The sequence below is a fragment of the Aphelocoma coerulescens genome, chromosome 8 (genome assembly GCF_041296385.1).
Source record: "Aphelocoma coerulescens isolate FSJ_1873_10779 chromosome 8, UR_Acoe_1.0, whole genome shotgun sequence".
NCBI lineage: Eukaryota > Metazoa > Chordata > Aves > Passeriformes > Corvidae > Aphelocoma > Aphelocoma coerulescens.
Genome location: NC_091022.1, coordinates 31,442,423 through 31,459,029, shown reverse-complemented (window position 1 = coordinate 31,459,029; position 16,607 = coordinate 31,442,423). Strand labels below are relative to the sequence as shown.

General features: G+C 47.1%; 1 protein-coding gene across 1 annotated transcript in view; it reads right to left on the bottom strand.

The window, feature by feature from the left end:
• Positions 1-16,231, bottom strand: part of CACHD1 (cache domain containing 1) — an 89,700-nt gene extending 73,469 nt beyond the window's left edge. Inside the window, exon 1 of the mRNA XM_069023615.1 lies at positions 16,025-16,231. Within this exon, the coding sequence (XP_068879716.1) occupies positions 16,025-16,231 (207 nt within the window). The remainder of the gene's footprint in view (positions 1-16,024) is intronic.
• Positions 16,232-16,607: the final 376 nt, after the last annotated feature.

The window sequence follows — 16,607 nt, the reverse complement described above, 5'->3', positions numbered from 1 at the left end:
TTGAAGTAGGAGATGAAATATTCCACGTGGAAACTTCAAGAGGAGAAAACAACGCATGGAAATAGCACTGAGCAGCTGGAAACACTTCCAGGACCAACAGAGAGCTCACAAGTTCTGCATTTTAGACTTTTCCTACAACTTTCCCAACCGGGTATTCAAAACTTCAAGGTAACCCACACAAAGTGACAAGAAATGCATCAGACAAAGCCCTGTGACACCCCCAGGTGCTGCAGGAGGAGCAACCACCACCACTTGACTCAGAAACTGCAGCCTCAGCAGTCACAGCTCATTCCACAACTCAGCTTCACAGGATTCCTTCAGGATTTATCCCTCGAATCAAGAACAGACTTGAGATTCACACCATTTTTAAAAAAAAGGTCCTCATGCCAAGTATTTCACTCTATTTTAACTATTTATCCCTTTTGCCATGCCTTGGAAGATTGTTGTTCACCACAGGGGTTACAGGGAGGTTAACACCCTACCAGAAGGGGCTCCTCAGGTTTAAATTTATTCACCAAAAAGAGAAATTTCTACCTTCTCCTTCTCCACAGGGGCATTTTTAACACACATTTGTAGAGGAGGAGCCACAGCCACGGTCAGATGTGAGGAGTCCACGAGCTGCAGCTCATCTGAGAGCAGAAGAGCCAAAAACAGCCTCCAAACACTCATTTTTTGGGGGGTAGAAATTTACTGAGCAAAGGAAAAACACAAAAAGATGACCAAATTGCCATTTTCTTGCCCAGACAGAAACAAAACCCAGCACCACATCTCACAGAACAAGAGGTTCTGCTCAGATTTTATAATCCCATTATTTATTACCACATTTATTCCAGCAGATTTTTATTTTATAAACAAGTCGTCGTTGTCCCCCCCCAAAAAAAAGCCACATTTAGGCTTTCAAAGACTCTTACTTTTCCTTTCAGTGAGGTATTACTGTATTTCCTTGCCCTTGGAGAGTTTTATCTGGGATTATACACATGTACCAAAACACAGCTGTTCCACTTCTTGGCTCCTTTATTTATTTCCCAGAGAAAAAAACCTGCCTCTATCAGGCACCCAATTAGCTGCTCACTATCAAAAGGCTGCTTGGGCCTTTCATCTGCTTGAAAACTGGATTCAAGTGAGAGGGTGTCATGGAAACTGTGGCTGGGGTCATTTCCTGTTGCAATTTTTCAGTCACCAAAAATAAAATAGCAATAACAATAATAGAGGGGATTTTTCTGATTAAAAAAAAAAGAGTATTTGTTATCCCAAACAAATAGCAGCTGTGTGAAAAGGAAAATTATATTATTTTTCATGAGAAATCTTCATCTGACAAAGCAGAAACTGATTTCTATTCAATGTTCAACTCTCTCCTAAAAAACTGAAGATCACACATGCAGAACACAAAACTTTCAGCAAATAGGCAGTGAAATTATTGAAGAATTTAAAATTAAAAGCCCAGCTCACAGTACTGCCATAGAGTGTGTGTGTGTGTCTCTAAATATTTCACTGAGCAAGTGGAATAGAAAATTACAGATAATTATACAGGAGATTCTAACTAATGAGCTAAGGACAGTACTCAAAATTTAAAAAAAAAAAAAAAAAGGAAAGTTCATGAACTAGGGTGCTTTTTATCCTTCAGATGAGTCATAAATAGAGGTAATTAAAAATAAAAAAAAATAAGAATACCTTAGTCCTTTGCCAGATTTTGTTGTGTTTTGATTAAAAAAATAAGGGAGAGGAGAAAACAATACCATAAATTTGCACCCGTTCCCAGATAACGGAGTTTTTTAAACACAGAGTTAAGTGGGGGGATAACAGGGAAATGCAAATAACTCCTCTTAGAGAGGAATTCAATCAAGGATCTGACTTCTGTGAGAGCTTTTCTTTGGTGAGAGGAGATTGAGGAATACCTGGACCACATCCATTTATGAGCACACCTAGAAAGGTCCTCATCTGGTTTATCCAGAAAATGCTCCAAGTTCACTTGGCAAAAAGGCCTTGAGTGCTTTGCCTCCAAAAGCTTCTTCCAATTATTCCGATGGAATTCTCACTCAGCTCAATGACATCAATGCAGAACATCTTGGTTGATCCTGAGACAAGAAGTGCTTTCAAGTCCCAGAAGAACAGAGCCCAGCCCACTGCCTTTCACCCCGTTCCCATTCACCGCGGCCATGCACGTTCCTCTGGCACCATTTTCCAACTGAATTCCCTTCCAAGCCCTTTGAAGGCACCTGGGTGTAGCCCAGCCCTTGGCTTTTGCCCTCAGCCACCACACAACCAACAGCTCTGCCCTTGGAGAAGCTGCAGATGCTCAACTCCAGCCAGACAGAACAACTTTGGCTCTCTCTTGGCATGACGGAGTCTCCAGCGTGGCCACGGCTGGAAAACCCAAGGACAAACACACGGATCAGATGGAGACAGGCAGCTGGTGCCCAAGGCAAGGAGCAAGGTGAGGTTCACCACAGGCATTGCTGGGATCCATGCACATCTGCCTGGAGCTACCCAAGCACAGGCAGCCCCCAGCTCGTCCTCACCAGGATGTTTTCTTGGGAACACGTGAGCAGTGTTTGCACACCAACAGGGACACCAACCTTTCCCACCAGGGACACACCACAGGAGGCTCAGGGTGGATATCAGCAGGAATTTCTTCCTGGAAAGGCTGGTCAAGCATTGGAACTGCCCAGGGAGGTTTGGAGTGCCCATCCCTGGCGGTGCCCAAGGAGCTCCTGGATGTGCCTGGGGACAAGGTGGGGATCAGGCACAGCTTGGACGTGATGGGCTGGGAGGGCTTTTCCAACCTTAATTTTTCTGGGATCTGACCAAACTAGAAACCCTACTCCAATCACATCTATCCAATTTCTAATTAAATTAAATGTGTGGATTTTCTTGTGTATGTTCCCCCACACCTTTTCTTTTCTTTTTTTTGGTTAATAATCTTCTTTTACTTCATCTTTATTCAGCCATTTCCAAACCAGAATAGATGTCCCAAGGTTTTCCCAGGAGCTGAAGCTCTCTCTGCTTGCAACCCCACAGAGCACCACATGAATGAGTAACAATGCAAAAGGAGACATCTTTATCAGACAACTCCAAGATTTTTTTCCCTGAAATTTCACTCTTTTTGTTAATGGAAAGTTAAATATATATCCACTAAATTCTTGTTCTTGTGAAGATTATTGCCAGGTCAAACTAAACATATCCATGACCTTGAAGCCTTATTTTTTGAGGAAGAAAGGTAAGGTTAGAAAAAGGTTTTTTAAGACCCACAGACAGGAAACAAAATGTAGCTGAGAGATTAAACAGAAGATGAAAGACAACATCAAATCTCAGTTTAAAAAAATAATGAACACATCAAATGCTGTTGTGGTAAGTGGCCATTACAGACAAATCTGAACCTGAAATAAAGGAACTGAGGAAAGTTGTCCCAGTGTCCCCAGGTGTGGACGCTGCTGTCGCTTCCACAATCCCGGCTGCGCTTCCCGGGAAGGCCGAGGTCATTGGGAATGCAAAGCCCCAGCTGGGGTAGGAGGAACTGGAGTGTTCAGTGCCCCCCACTGAACAGAGCCCTCCCCCACTCCCATCCTGCTCCCCATTATTCTCCACTCAAGCTGAAAGCCACAAGGGCTTTTCCTCGGCCACTCGGTGTCAGCCAGACTTGGGAAGCTCCGCAGGAATTGCTGAGGGATCCAGGAAGGCACAAAAGCCTCCTGCCACAAAGAGCCCTTTCATGTGGCCATGTGTCCATTAAACACGTCCTGGTAATGTGTGTATGTTCTATAAAGTGATTATAAAGTGAAGGCTCAGTCACTAACTCAGCTGCACAATAAGATTTTTAAGTCTGTCACTGGAAAACCAGGATTTGAAGTGAGGAGCTGGGAATGCTGCTCAGCTCCTCTGAGTAACACTCAGATAGGCCTGGTACCCACTACGACGGCTGAATTGTGGATTTTCCATGCCTTAATGCTTTCATTTCTTTATTTGGTGACACTCAGGCACCTCACCCTGTTCAGGAAAACATGGAAAGGAGGATTCAAGTCCTGACAGTGCTCCTGCACCAAACATGATGCTCTCAGGACACTGGAATCGCTGCTCTGGCAGGTTGGAAACAGAAAGTTAATAAATAATTAAACAATAGAAATAATAAATCAGATCTTGCTGTTACGCCATGGATCAGGATGAACTGGTGAGCTGCCACTCCTGCTCTTATCAACACCAAAGCAGTACACAGCCACTTCATCCTTTTCCTCTATCTTTTCCCTCCCTTTCCTTTTCCCACAGGGGCTCAGCATCTCCTGAGATTTTGGATAACTAAGGTACGTACAGACTCCTGCCAGCTCTGTGGGAAAGCACACTATCTTCTGTCCACCAAAAGGAAAAAAATGTTTTTAAAAAAGTAATTAAAAAAAAAAAAAAATCTTTTTTTCTTTCTGTATCATCAAAGCAAACCAGAAGTTGGGAACACTCCCCAGTGTGGGTATGGCTGTGGGCCAGCTTTGCATTCCGGCCTGTGCAAACCACAGCCTTGCTATAGCAAGGTTTCCATATTTTAAATATATTTTTAGACTTAGGGCCCGATGCTGACACTGGCTCTAACTTCATTTCTGAGCAAGGATCCCAAACAGGCTGTGAATCTATTTTCAGGATTAAAATGAAATGCTGTCAACCAGCAGCAGCAAAACTCCAGTCCAGCTCCTGATGGGACATGGAGGAAGAGCGGGTGGTTGCAGAACTGCTGGGGTTTGTCATGCAAACCATTATCACCCATCCAGATTCCTGCCAGGAATAGACAATTCCAGACTGGTTTGGGTTGAAAGGTCCTTAAAGGTCATCTCATTCCACTCTCTGCCATGGGCAGGGACACCTCCCACTGTCCCAGGCTGCTCCAAGCCCCAATGTCCAGCCTGGCCTTGGGCACTGCCAGGGATCCAGGGGCAGCCCCAGCTTCTCTGGGCACCCTGTGCCAGGGCCTGCCCACCCTCCCAGGGAACAATTCCTTCCCAATATCCCATCTAACCCTGTTCTCTTTCAGCTTCAAGCCATTCCCCCTTCTCCTGTCCTCCATGCCCACATCAAAAGACCCTCGTGGATATCCTTCCATCAAGCACAAAACCCCAGGGGACCTGTTGCCATCACATTCTTTATTCCCTGTACTGTTGGAGAGGTCCTTGCCACACCAGAGCTGCCACCAGGCCACCTCAGCTCCATTGTGCAGAGGGGGGCCAAGTGCTTGCCTGGTGCCATGGGCAGGGAAGTGGCCCCCAGCACTCCAATGGCACTGGGAAGCAAGGAGACAGGAATGGCAAACAGGGAATGGCAAACAGGGAATGACAAACAGGGAATGACAAAAACGACACAAAACAAGCCAAGTAGAGGGCAGGAAATGGTGGAGTGACACGGGAAAGCAGCAGAAATCCAGCCCTGCTGCTCCTTCCCCCTGCACAGGAGTTTGATGTACAAACTCCATAGAAACCCCCTGTGCTTCCCAAGGAGCCACAGTTTGGGATCAAAGGCTTTGAACAAGCAGGGACATTTTTTGTATCGAAGTTGCAAGAAGATGTGGATTAATAAAAAATAGGGAGGAGCCTGGATTGAGCCTGACCCACAGGGTGTGCACCTACACTATAGGCACATCAAGAACAGCAGCTTTCTTTACAATTCCAAAGAATCCCAAATGAACACATTCCTTCACTAAATATTTTAATCACTATCATCCCTTTCGAGCTGCTTATTTTTCCTCCTCTTTATCCTGCCTTTTCAGGCTCCATGAAGCCATCCAGACAACACACACGGAGCAGGGAATGCTCTCAGCAGGTCTGACGTTTCAAAGGAGCCTGCCCAGAGCAGCTCTGCATTCATTTAATCCCCACTCCACCTCTTCCCTCCCCAAAAGAGCTGCTGCACCTTTGCTCCTCAAGGAGAAATCCACCATTCCAAGCACTGAAAGCCATGGCAGTGGATGTTGGGTTTCATTTATTTTTGGAGGCTGAGTTTCTATTCTTGGAAATGTAGGAAAAAGCAGCGTTTCAAAGTCTGAGGTTGCAATTACCAGAACATATTTTTTTTTTAAATGTATTTCTAGACTTTCAGCCAACCACTTGCTGAATAAATACATAAATATGAAGGGGGAGGCAAAATTCTATTTATGTGACATCACAGTGAATCGATACATTAAAATTCATGAGACTGCATCTCTTACCAAATAGAAATAAACAACTTGTTTAATAGAAATAGAAATGACCAGTTATCTCCTACCATGGCTATGCTGGGGTTATTTTAATTTTGGTTTTGCATCCAGTAGTTTTAATGGAAATACAGCATCATCAGTATGTCAGTATTTAAAATTTCAGAAACCAAACACAGCTTTTGGAATAAAATTCTGTGTTCCCAGTGGTGAGCTCAGCACAGCAGGGATTCCTCTGCCAAGAACAGCTGGATCATCAGCAAACTGAATTTAACAACTTCAAGACTGACAAGCACATCCATCAAAGCAGCTGCTGAAATGATCTAAGGATTGTAAAATATAACAGCAGCAGAATTCAAAAGGAAGAGCCAGAATATGATCATTTATAATTACAGTTTCATTTCGGTCAAAAATAAAAAACTAAAAGTAAGACATCTTGTTTTCCCCAGTTGCACTAATAAGCAGTAATTCACGAGAGAAGGTTGGCTACTTAAGTGCCATTAGGTTTGTATTTGCAACCTCCACCTTGGTGAAGCTCATCTAAATCTAAAAAACTCTGAGAAGTTTGCAGTTTCCATGCTCTTCCTGCAATGGATGTGAATATTAACTTTCTTCTGTTTTTTTAATCATAACCTCCTTCAAGGAAGACTCAAGAGGCCGTGTACCCAGGAATAACATTTTCTAATTTTAATCAAACAGATCAAAGACTGAAATTTAAAGTTTAAAAACAGCTGCCTGACCACAGCTGCATAACGTGACAGACAAACATCCTCAGTGCTTATTCCTGCCTTCCTGCCTGCACCAGAAAGTGCAGTTTTCCCTGCAAACTCCACCAAGCCAGACCAAGGGAATAAATCCCACATCACACCTGGCAGTCCTGGAGAGCCACTGGCAAAAGGAATGAAAGACAACTACGAAATTCATATTCCAGACAATTCATTGGGATAAGTGTGCCCAAGGAAGTCGAACTACCTACAGCTGTAGCTTATTTAAACTAAATATGCCTTCATTGGTAAAACTGCTAAGTGTATTAGAAACCCTTCTATTTTTATCCTTCAATGCCTTCCATACCACACGAAAATCCTGTCTCCAGAATGTTGGTTTGGCCCCTCTGGAATACACCTGTCCATGAGGGCTCCACCAGACTGCTGCCAGCTTGAAACTGAGCCTGCAGCTCATGCAGCAGCTTCAGCCTCCAGGAACAAAACAGGAACTGCAATTCAGGATCCACAGAGTGGAAGTGGCTTTTCCTCCTCATTTCACACTCCTTGCAACGATGGGAGATCCTGCCTCCCTCTTATCCTCCAAATAGTGTTTAGCAAAAGTCAGAAATCCCACACGATTCCAATATTGGAGAAAAGAGGAAAAACAATCTGCTAATTTTTCAACTGACCATGAACAAGGCAAGAAAAATATCCTGGATGTGACCTCCTTCTGTACCAATTTTCCATCAGCAGCTGCCCCTGTGCTGGTTTGCAATGGACAGGCAGCCACTGCAAGCAGATACTTCAGGAAAACTTACTTTTGCCCCTCCAAGATGCACAATTCCATAGCCACACCACGGAGTCCATTGTAGGGTATTCCCAAAAAGCTCCCTGGCCTCCAGCACATCCAACAGCTCAGCAGCTCCTGCAGCCCAAAAAGCCTCACACCACTCGTTTTTCTCTTCCCAGCAGAAGTCAAACACAACCAGTCTCTGCTGAGGACTGGGGCTCCCTCCTGTTCCCAGGGTTTGGGAAGCATCAGGAGCTGAGCCATCCCATGCTGGAGCAATCCCACCTGCCACACAGCACCAGGAATGGTCCCCGGGCAGGAGCAGCTCTGCTGCCACCCCACAGCTCTCCTGCTGCTGCAGCACTGCTTGACCAGTTCCCAGTTCCCCATCTGTCACATGGAGGGGGAAGGACAAGGAATAATCACTGGCAGGGCGGATCCCACAGCTGATCCCTGTGCTCACATGGCTTCTGGGAAAGGACTGGGGGGAAAGTGCTCTGATTTGGATAAATCCCAGACCTCGTGCTAACTCACCATCCATTCCAGTGTCAAATGCTGCTCTGACACTCCTGCTCCACACAGTTTGGGGTTCCTTTCTTTTCCAACAAATAAAAGACAAAGGGCTCTCCTGGCTCTCCGTGTGGTCTTCCCAAGGTCTGGGAAGCCTTTTCCAACCTTGGCTCAGAGCCTGCTCCAGGCAAACAGGCTCCTTTGGGAGCTACTTTTGGGAATCTGTCCCCTCTCCCCCAGCCCATCACCACAAACACCTCCCCAGATTTTGTTTGATTTAACTTCTGAAGTGAAAGTACGGCCCAAGAGGAAATGTTTCTACTTCTTCCTTTGCTGAAAGGGAGAGAAGCAGGGACTGAGCAGGGCCAGGGAGGTCATGGAAGCACCTCAGCCCTTTGGTGTGGTACCATCACATCATCTCTGTCAAGCTGAACTTATCACCACATGCAATTTGGTGTGAAATCCCCAAAAATCAGCACAAAAATAACCCTACACACAAGATATTCCACTTAAGGTGTTCCAGCTCCTAGAAACTTTTATGGCAACTTCCAGATGTGTCTATTTTAAATCTCTTTTCTTCCCCCCCAGCCTCATTCCCACCTGTGACAATCCTAGGTATAGCCAGAAATTCCTACAGCATCACAGGCATACGTGCAAAAGAAGGTCAAAACTGGACAGGGAGCACTGGTCAGAGAGTTCTGCAGACATGCTGAAAAGAAAATTACATTGTTTTATTCAAAAGGTAAAAGGGGGTTCAAATCACACAGTCCAAGTTGTGCAAATCCATGAGCTCAGAGGCCAACAGCGCTGCTTTTATCAGCTGCTCCTGGCTGGGAAGCTGCTAAAGGGAGATGTAATAGTTTGCTTTTACTAATTATTGTAAGTGTGCAAATATACTTTTGGAAAAATCACTTGGGAGACGCTCCAGAGTCCTTCGAGGCAGTTGATAAAGCGATACCATTAACACTTTTCCTGGGATTGGAAATGAGTGTTCCTGATTTGTGGCATCAGGATTATTTCAAAGTCAACTCAGATTTTCACTGCTAAACCAGACACATAATTTCATCCAGATTTCTGCACAGGGAAGAACACACAGAGCACAGGATTCAAGCAATAACTTGGCTTATATTTTATATCAGAAAAGGCAATTCTCCACAACAGGCATTGCATAAGCACTAATGTTTTTATACTCTGTTTTCCATGGAAAAGAGAACACAGGGATATCCTTTCAGATTTCATTAACACTGCATGTTATTGAACAACAATAAGCTACAGGAAAATGATGATTGAGGAATACTGGCTCTGTATTTTTGCACTTTATTCTGCATTAAACTACCAATACAAGAGCCATTAATCAAAACCTCAGCAAAATTTTGACATGCACAACAAAGGGTGATACATCAGATAAGTTACTTAAATTTCAATTATTAAGTTATATTGTTCACGTACAGAAAAAATTTTTTAAAAGAAAAAAATTTCGTATTTTCCTATTCAACTGCATCAAAATAAATCATTCCTGGGCCATTACCCAACCCTTAGTGAAATTCCCTGATCCATGAAGCATTGCCATTTCCAGGCTTCACAGGGAGCCAGGCTCAGGTAGCCCTGAATCCCAGTTCCATCTATGGAGTGCCCTGACAACAGAAATAACAAAATTTGGGGTACTTCCTTAGAGCTGGGCACTTCCACACAGGAGTGCACTGAACTGACAAGGCTCCAAGCATTTCTCAGCCAATTTTTTCCCAGTAATTGACAAACAACCAAAAAAAACCTGTTTGTACTTAATGCTCCCTTTTAATATACAACTATAAAAGAATAACTGGGAAACACAAAAAAAACTTAGTCCTTTTTTCCAATTCAAACACAGCTTGCCTCTCTGAAAGAAAAGAATTTCTCGATGTTTTCTGACAACAAAAATTAGGGGGTTTTTTTCTCCCCAGTGCCTGGCCAGGCTGCAGCAGCAGAGCAGCTTCTCAGGCACCAACCACTCCAAGAAAAAGTGGGATAACACAGCTGCATTTCCTCGTGTGCCCTCCTTGTGTTATCAGCCCTGCCACAGCTGAGATTCCCAATCACCTCCCAGGATATCTGAATTCCTGCTGTCCCGGCGTGGGACAGCTCATTATCTGCCAGCCCACCTTGCTGCTCCACACTCCCAACTTTTATCTGGCCGGGCCAGCTGCATTCCCGGTGTTTGAAGTGGAATGTCAGCCTTTGCTCCTGCCACATCACTAAGGATGGCCTGAGCCTTTGAAGAGACAACTCAAAGCCTAATTAAAAATTCAGATTCGGTCTCCCCCACGCAGCCATTCCTGCTGCCCTTCCACCAGGACCTCTCGCTGTCTTTTTGAAATGTCTCATGTCGGGGGGAAAAAAAGGAGTATGTGTGGAAAAGGATGAAAAACTTGGGCTGTCAGAGAGCCTCGAGTGAAGCTGCTGTAGCTGGATTCAAACTAAGACATAATCATGTAAAACAGATGAGGTTTTGCTCCACTGGTTTCTACTCTGTAATTATTACCACAGCACACACTACTGCCAAGTAATATTAAAATAACCCAAAAAGGTATAATCAAACACTTAACAGCCTTCCCTACTTATACTTTTTTTTTTAATTTCAGCTTCACAAGCTAAAAATAATAGGAGAAAAAAAAAAAAGGAAACAGTTTTTTGTGCTGTCATTTGGCTGAGGGGGCACAAAGTCCAGGTTTCAGACCTGAAGGATGTGGTGTTTTACACCACTTGCTATGCAAGTACCTCACAGTCATCACAGATTTATTCATAAAGATCCCAAAAGAAGTGGAGAAATGTGTGAAACTCCTGATTTCAGAGATGGAGAATCACAGTTCTGGCATTTCAATTGGTCTGCAGGACAGCTCAAAATGGGACTTATCTCTTCTAAGTAGTAAACCCATTAGCCAGAAGACAACCCCATTGGAAAAAATAAATAATACAGCATTCTGTCAGTGCTCATTTTCAAAAGGATTAGATAAACAGACAGTTCTAGTGACTCCAACTCTTTGCCATCACCCAGAAATCCTCAAAGAATGTGGATTTTTCAGCCCATATAAGCCCCTGGACATCTCCCCGTCTCTGTGTCGTGCTTGTCTGAGCACAATCTGTTCTTCTAGAAAAACATATGGCCAGACAAGCTATTAGGAAGATAAATAAATAATATGCTTGCCAATCAACCAGCAGAAGCCTATACTAAGCTGTTATTTTACACATTGCTGCATCACCTGATGTATCAAGATATTACAGCATGCTCAGTATTAACATTAAAAACGAACAGACAAAAAATGACCAGTAAACTGGCTTTTTTTCCAGGTTCAAAATGCATGGTTTTGATTCCAGCCCCCAAGATCAGTAACAGACAATGAGAAAGGGCTGTGCTTCCTTCACGGAGTAAGAGTTAAGGATTAAGATGGCAGAGCTGCCTTCACAAATATTCAAGGCCCTCTGGGCCTACAACTTTTGTTACTGTCTGGCTGGAAACATCAACATGCATTTTGAGAGCTATAGATGCATTTAATGCTTTTCATCTTCAAAGCATTTCTTACTCCTTTCAACTCTGGCTGCAAGTAGTATATCCCTGTTTTGGAGATGGAAACATTACCTTGCCCCACACTATCAAAAAATATCCCTCACCTCACCCAGAGCAGATTTAGAGAGTTAAACCTCGCCAAAACCAAACCAAACACTCACAAAAGTTCTGATTTATTCTTTTCCTGCCTTCACCTCCCAACTAAAGAATTTCAGTTGTTTCAACCAACAACCTACCCTGTAATTTCAGCCAGGTCAGAGAAGCCGGGATCAGACGAGCCAGGTAACAGGGATGGTGAAACTCCACCCAACACATCAGGTCATGCCACAACCACCAATTCAGTTACAATTTTAGTATAAAAGGGCTCTTAACTTTGAATTAGTGCAGAGTGTCAGCTCTGCCCAGGAGAATATATTACAGGACTGTCACACAAGGACTCATTGACTGAGCTGCAGCCCTTGGCAAGCGATGCCATGGGATATTTAGGATGCAGTTCGCTGAGGAATGACAAGGAATACAGCAGGGCTCGCAGAGCTGGGATCGCACACTGCCTCCCAAGGATGTAGCCTGCTGCCCAAAGGTCGTCCCTGGAATGACAGGGATGCTGGCAACATGTGTTCTGGCTATGGAAAAAAAACGAGGGAGCAGTTCCAGGTGACTGGTACAGCACAACCCACAATCCAGAGGCTTCTCCAGCACCCTCCGTCCCGCAGGAGGCAGAGGGAAGATAAGAGATCGTGGTGAGGCTGTTTCCGGTTGATTTGGGAAATCCCTCTGGGCAGAACCATAAACAGATCACCTCTTCTGATTTATTCTTTTCCTGCCTTCACCTCCCAACTACAGAATTTCAGTTATTTCAACTGTTTTTTTGAGGGCAAAAATCCATGTAAGGATGTGTATGTACACACCCCAATATGTGAAAGGGAATACACAGGATATCAAGACACAGCAATATCATTAACCAGGGGTTTGGCAGAACTGTAACACAGAGGAGGAACAATAATTAATCAGAGCAACAGAGAAAAATCAGACAACTGATGAACTTTCTGTATTTAACCACTCCCGGAGAAACAGCACACAGGCAACACCCAGGAACCCCCACACACTGCAGAGCCCAGCACGTGTTCTCACTAAGGGAATCCTTGGTATGGTACAAATACGTATATTCTAATTGGAAATTTAAATAAGAAACAATGAAGCTGCTGTTCAACACGTTCAGCAAATGATGCAACTCACGAGTTGTCACCTACACTACATAATCCTCAGCAGCTCTAGGCAGTACCATTCAAGGAATACATTTATAAATGAAACCAGAGCACTTGCATGGGCGAGGAAACAAAGCACTGCCCAAAGGTAAGTCAGACACTGCCCTCGTGCAAGTCTCTGTAAATAGAAAGCAGTGGTGTGAGTGCCAAAATCAATTGTCAGACTGGTGCTGCCACCAGACACCTCTCATCCTCAGTCTGCCTCTAGCTTCAGCCTCTATTCCAGATGTACCTCACTCTTCTCAACAATGCAAAAATAATGGGCTTTCATGAGAAAGTGTCCTCACTGCTGCTGGACCAGTGCCATGAAGTGCAGGTAGAAGGAGAAGGTGTCACAGGAAGGACACGCCGCACAGAGGAGACAGAGCTCGTTTAGAGCACTGCCAGTGCTCCCGCAGAAATCTGATTTATTTCCTATCTCCCAGCTTCCACGTTCATTACTCCCTGCCCCTTCTCACAGGCATTTAAGGCTCACACATTCCATGGCTCTCCTCTTACCTCTTCCACTTGCTCCTCTGGTGGCTGCTCTAGAGACTCCACCTCATCCTGCCTTCCTGCACTTCTGGAGGCTCCGTCTACACTTTCCTCTTTTCCCAGACTCAAAACACACCCAACCAACCTCTCACCTTCAGTCTATTGAAGCATTTCCACCTGCTCCTGCACTCATTGGATGCTTCCTCCCCACCTCCAGCTCAGACCTACCCTTCCTGCAAAGCCCTCTGGTGACACCACCTCCTGCCTATTGCCAGGATGTGCAGATGTGGGAGCCACAGCTGGCACGGACCAGAGCATGGGGAGAGCACGCAAGGGAAGCATTAAATCCTGCCACTTCCTCCTCTCTGGTTTATGAAGCAAAATAAAACCACAGCTCACTAATGGCTGGATATCAACCCTTCCTCCCGCTACCACAGCTTCCCCTCACTAGTCCTGATTTGGGGCTGGCCTCCGTGTCACCCTCTAAACCAAGGAAAACACCCTTGGGATTTGTATCCAGTTAAAGCTAAGTGTTCTCAATCTCCTTCCAAAATCCCACACCTCTTTTCTGCCAACACAACCTGCTTGCACCAGCCCAAGCATCCCCCACTGTGCTGGCAGCCCTCACCTGGCACCAGGTGCCCACCACCACTCACCAACAGCCCTGAACAAGCAGGAAAAAAAAGGAATTCTGTGCCAGCTACACCCAGCTCTGCCTGAGCAGGCTTTGGAAATTTCAGCCCTAAAACCAAGTGAGAAGCACGGGCTGCAGTGACACATGTCATAACATTTTTTGTTCTACTGTAGGAGGTCAGCAGAGAAGCTTCTAAAATCAGGGGAGGTTTGTTCCCACTGGTTTTTAATCTTAAACAGCTGGAATAACGTTCCAAGGGGGAGCAAAGGACAGGCTGGGCATTAGCGTGATGGGAGTTGAGACAGCCAAAATATGAAGCATATAAAAATAGAGCTCAGTATGAAAAGGGTTTCAGTTTAACTACCAGTTTCACCACTTTAAATTACTTCAGGGCCTTAAATATCCAACTAATAGTAAACAGAGTTTTAACATTATTTGCATCCCCGTGCACTGGCATCCAGATTGTTCCCAAGCTTGGATCATCGGTATGATTCTTGGAAAGAAAACCTGGCTCATCCTATAGTTAACTTGTGTAACAATGTATATTTTTATGAGCCTTTTTTTTAAATACAATACACGTTGAGGTGATCGCATTATAATTTTTTTTAACGCCAGAAACGGATTTAGCAACGCAATTATACTGACTTCATTTGCATTAACAGACACTCCACCAAAGCAAAGGATTATGCTTATATCTTTTGAGGGGAAATACATCCATGCGTATGCACGGCAGAAGGAAAAAAAAAGTGACTTCCTTGAATTCAGTACATCAATAATGTACCTTGTTAAGTGAAGTCATTTAAATCCGCGTCTTCTTAGCATCAAGGACAAGAGACAGCTCAGTGTTTGCCCGGACAAAACAAGCCCTAGGAGGCCGCCCAGCACAATGATGGTCCAGAGGTGAGAGAATGCAGCCAGTTTAGAGAAGATAAAAGGCCATTTGGGTAGAGACCCCCGCTGGTCCTATGAAAGTGTCTCCTTTTCAATTTGGGAGGCTTTTAAAACTGCATTTGCTACTGACCATACCTTGCCCTGAAAGCCGCCAGGGATCCGATTTCACTTTTTCCCCCCCGGAGAGGGTCGGCAGCCGCCCGGCTGTACCGCAGGTACCAGCGCTGCCTGCAAGTCCCACCAGCCCCTCGCAGAACACCCCGCAAACAACACAGAACTCCCGGCAGTGAGAATAACCTTCCTCCGAGCCCCACCGTGAACCCAGCATCTGAATAAACTCCTCCGGCCGCACTCTGGGGCCGGGAAGCATCGCTTCCCCCGATCGCAGCACTCTCGGGCTGCCCGCAGCTCCTGCCCGCGGGATGCTCGGGCGGGACCGGCTCAGCCCCGACTCCCCAGCCCGGAGCTGCCCCGGGGCACGGCAGGCTCAGCCCCGAGCCCGGGCTCGGACCCCTCCGCAGCTCCGGGAGGCGGTTTTGGCTGCTTCTAATGTGTAAATTGCAAATAAACCAAGAAACTGCCCGCGCCCCGCCGCTACGGCCCCGCTCCCCTTCAGGCGGGGGAAGCGGGGCCGGGGAGAACCGGGGCTGAGGGAAGCCGGAGCTGAAGAGAGCCGGGCCGGGGGAAGCCGGGGCTGAGGGAGCGGGGCCGGGGGAAGCCGGGGCTGAGCGGAGCCGGGGCTGAGGGAGCGGAGCCGGGGGAAGCCGGGGCTGAGGGAGCGGGGCCGGGGCTGAGGGAGCGGGGCCGGGGGAAGCCGGGGCTGAGGGAGCGGGGCCGGGGCTGAGGGAAGCCGGGCAGCCCACGCAGAGGGGAGGGAAAGTTTGAGAAGAAGAAAAGAACCGAGGGAGGGAGGGAGAGGGGAAGAAAGAAAGAAAGGAATGGAGAGAGAAAGGGCAAGGCAGCAATCGAGAAGAGCGTGTGGAAGAGGGAGGGAAGGAAGGAAGGAAAGAAGGAAGGAGGGAAAACCAGGCGAGGCGCGGGCCGGGCCGTACCTGCATGGTGACGACCCTCAGCTCCTCGGTGGCGAGTTTCCTCATCTGGCTGGCCAGGACTTGCGCCTCGTCCAGGATGGAGAACTCCGCCTCGGCGGCGCCCAGCGCGCACAGCAGCGCCAGGCACAGGAGGCCGAGCGGCCCCCGGCCCCCCCGGGCAGGGGCAGCGGCGGCGCGGGGCTGCAGCCGCCCGCCGCCCCGCGCCATGCTGGGGGAGCGCCGCGGGCACCGCCTGCCCCGCTCAGCGCCGCGGGCCGCCCGCCATGCAGGGGACGGCGGCGGGCGCTGCCCCGCGCCCGGCTCCGCGCTCACGGCGCTCCGCGGGCCCCGCGCTCCGCGGCCCCGGCGCTGGCGGCGAGCGGCGGCGGCGGAGAGACGCAAACTGCGGCGCGGAGGAGGAGCGGGAGCGGCGGGGCCGAGCGGAGGCGCCGCGGACAGGGGGAGGCGTCTGGGGCCGCCGCGCTGCGGGCGGGGGCCGGGCCGGGCCCCCCGCGCCAGCCCCGCCCCGGAGGCCACCGTGCCCCCGGAGCGGGCGGGGGGAGCGGGGACACGGACTGCGGAGGGTTGTATCGGCCGTGAGTGT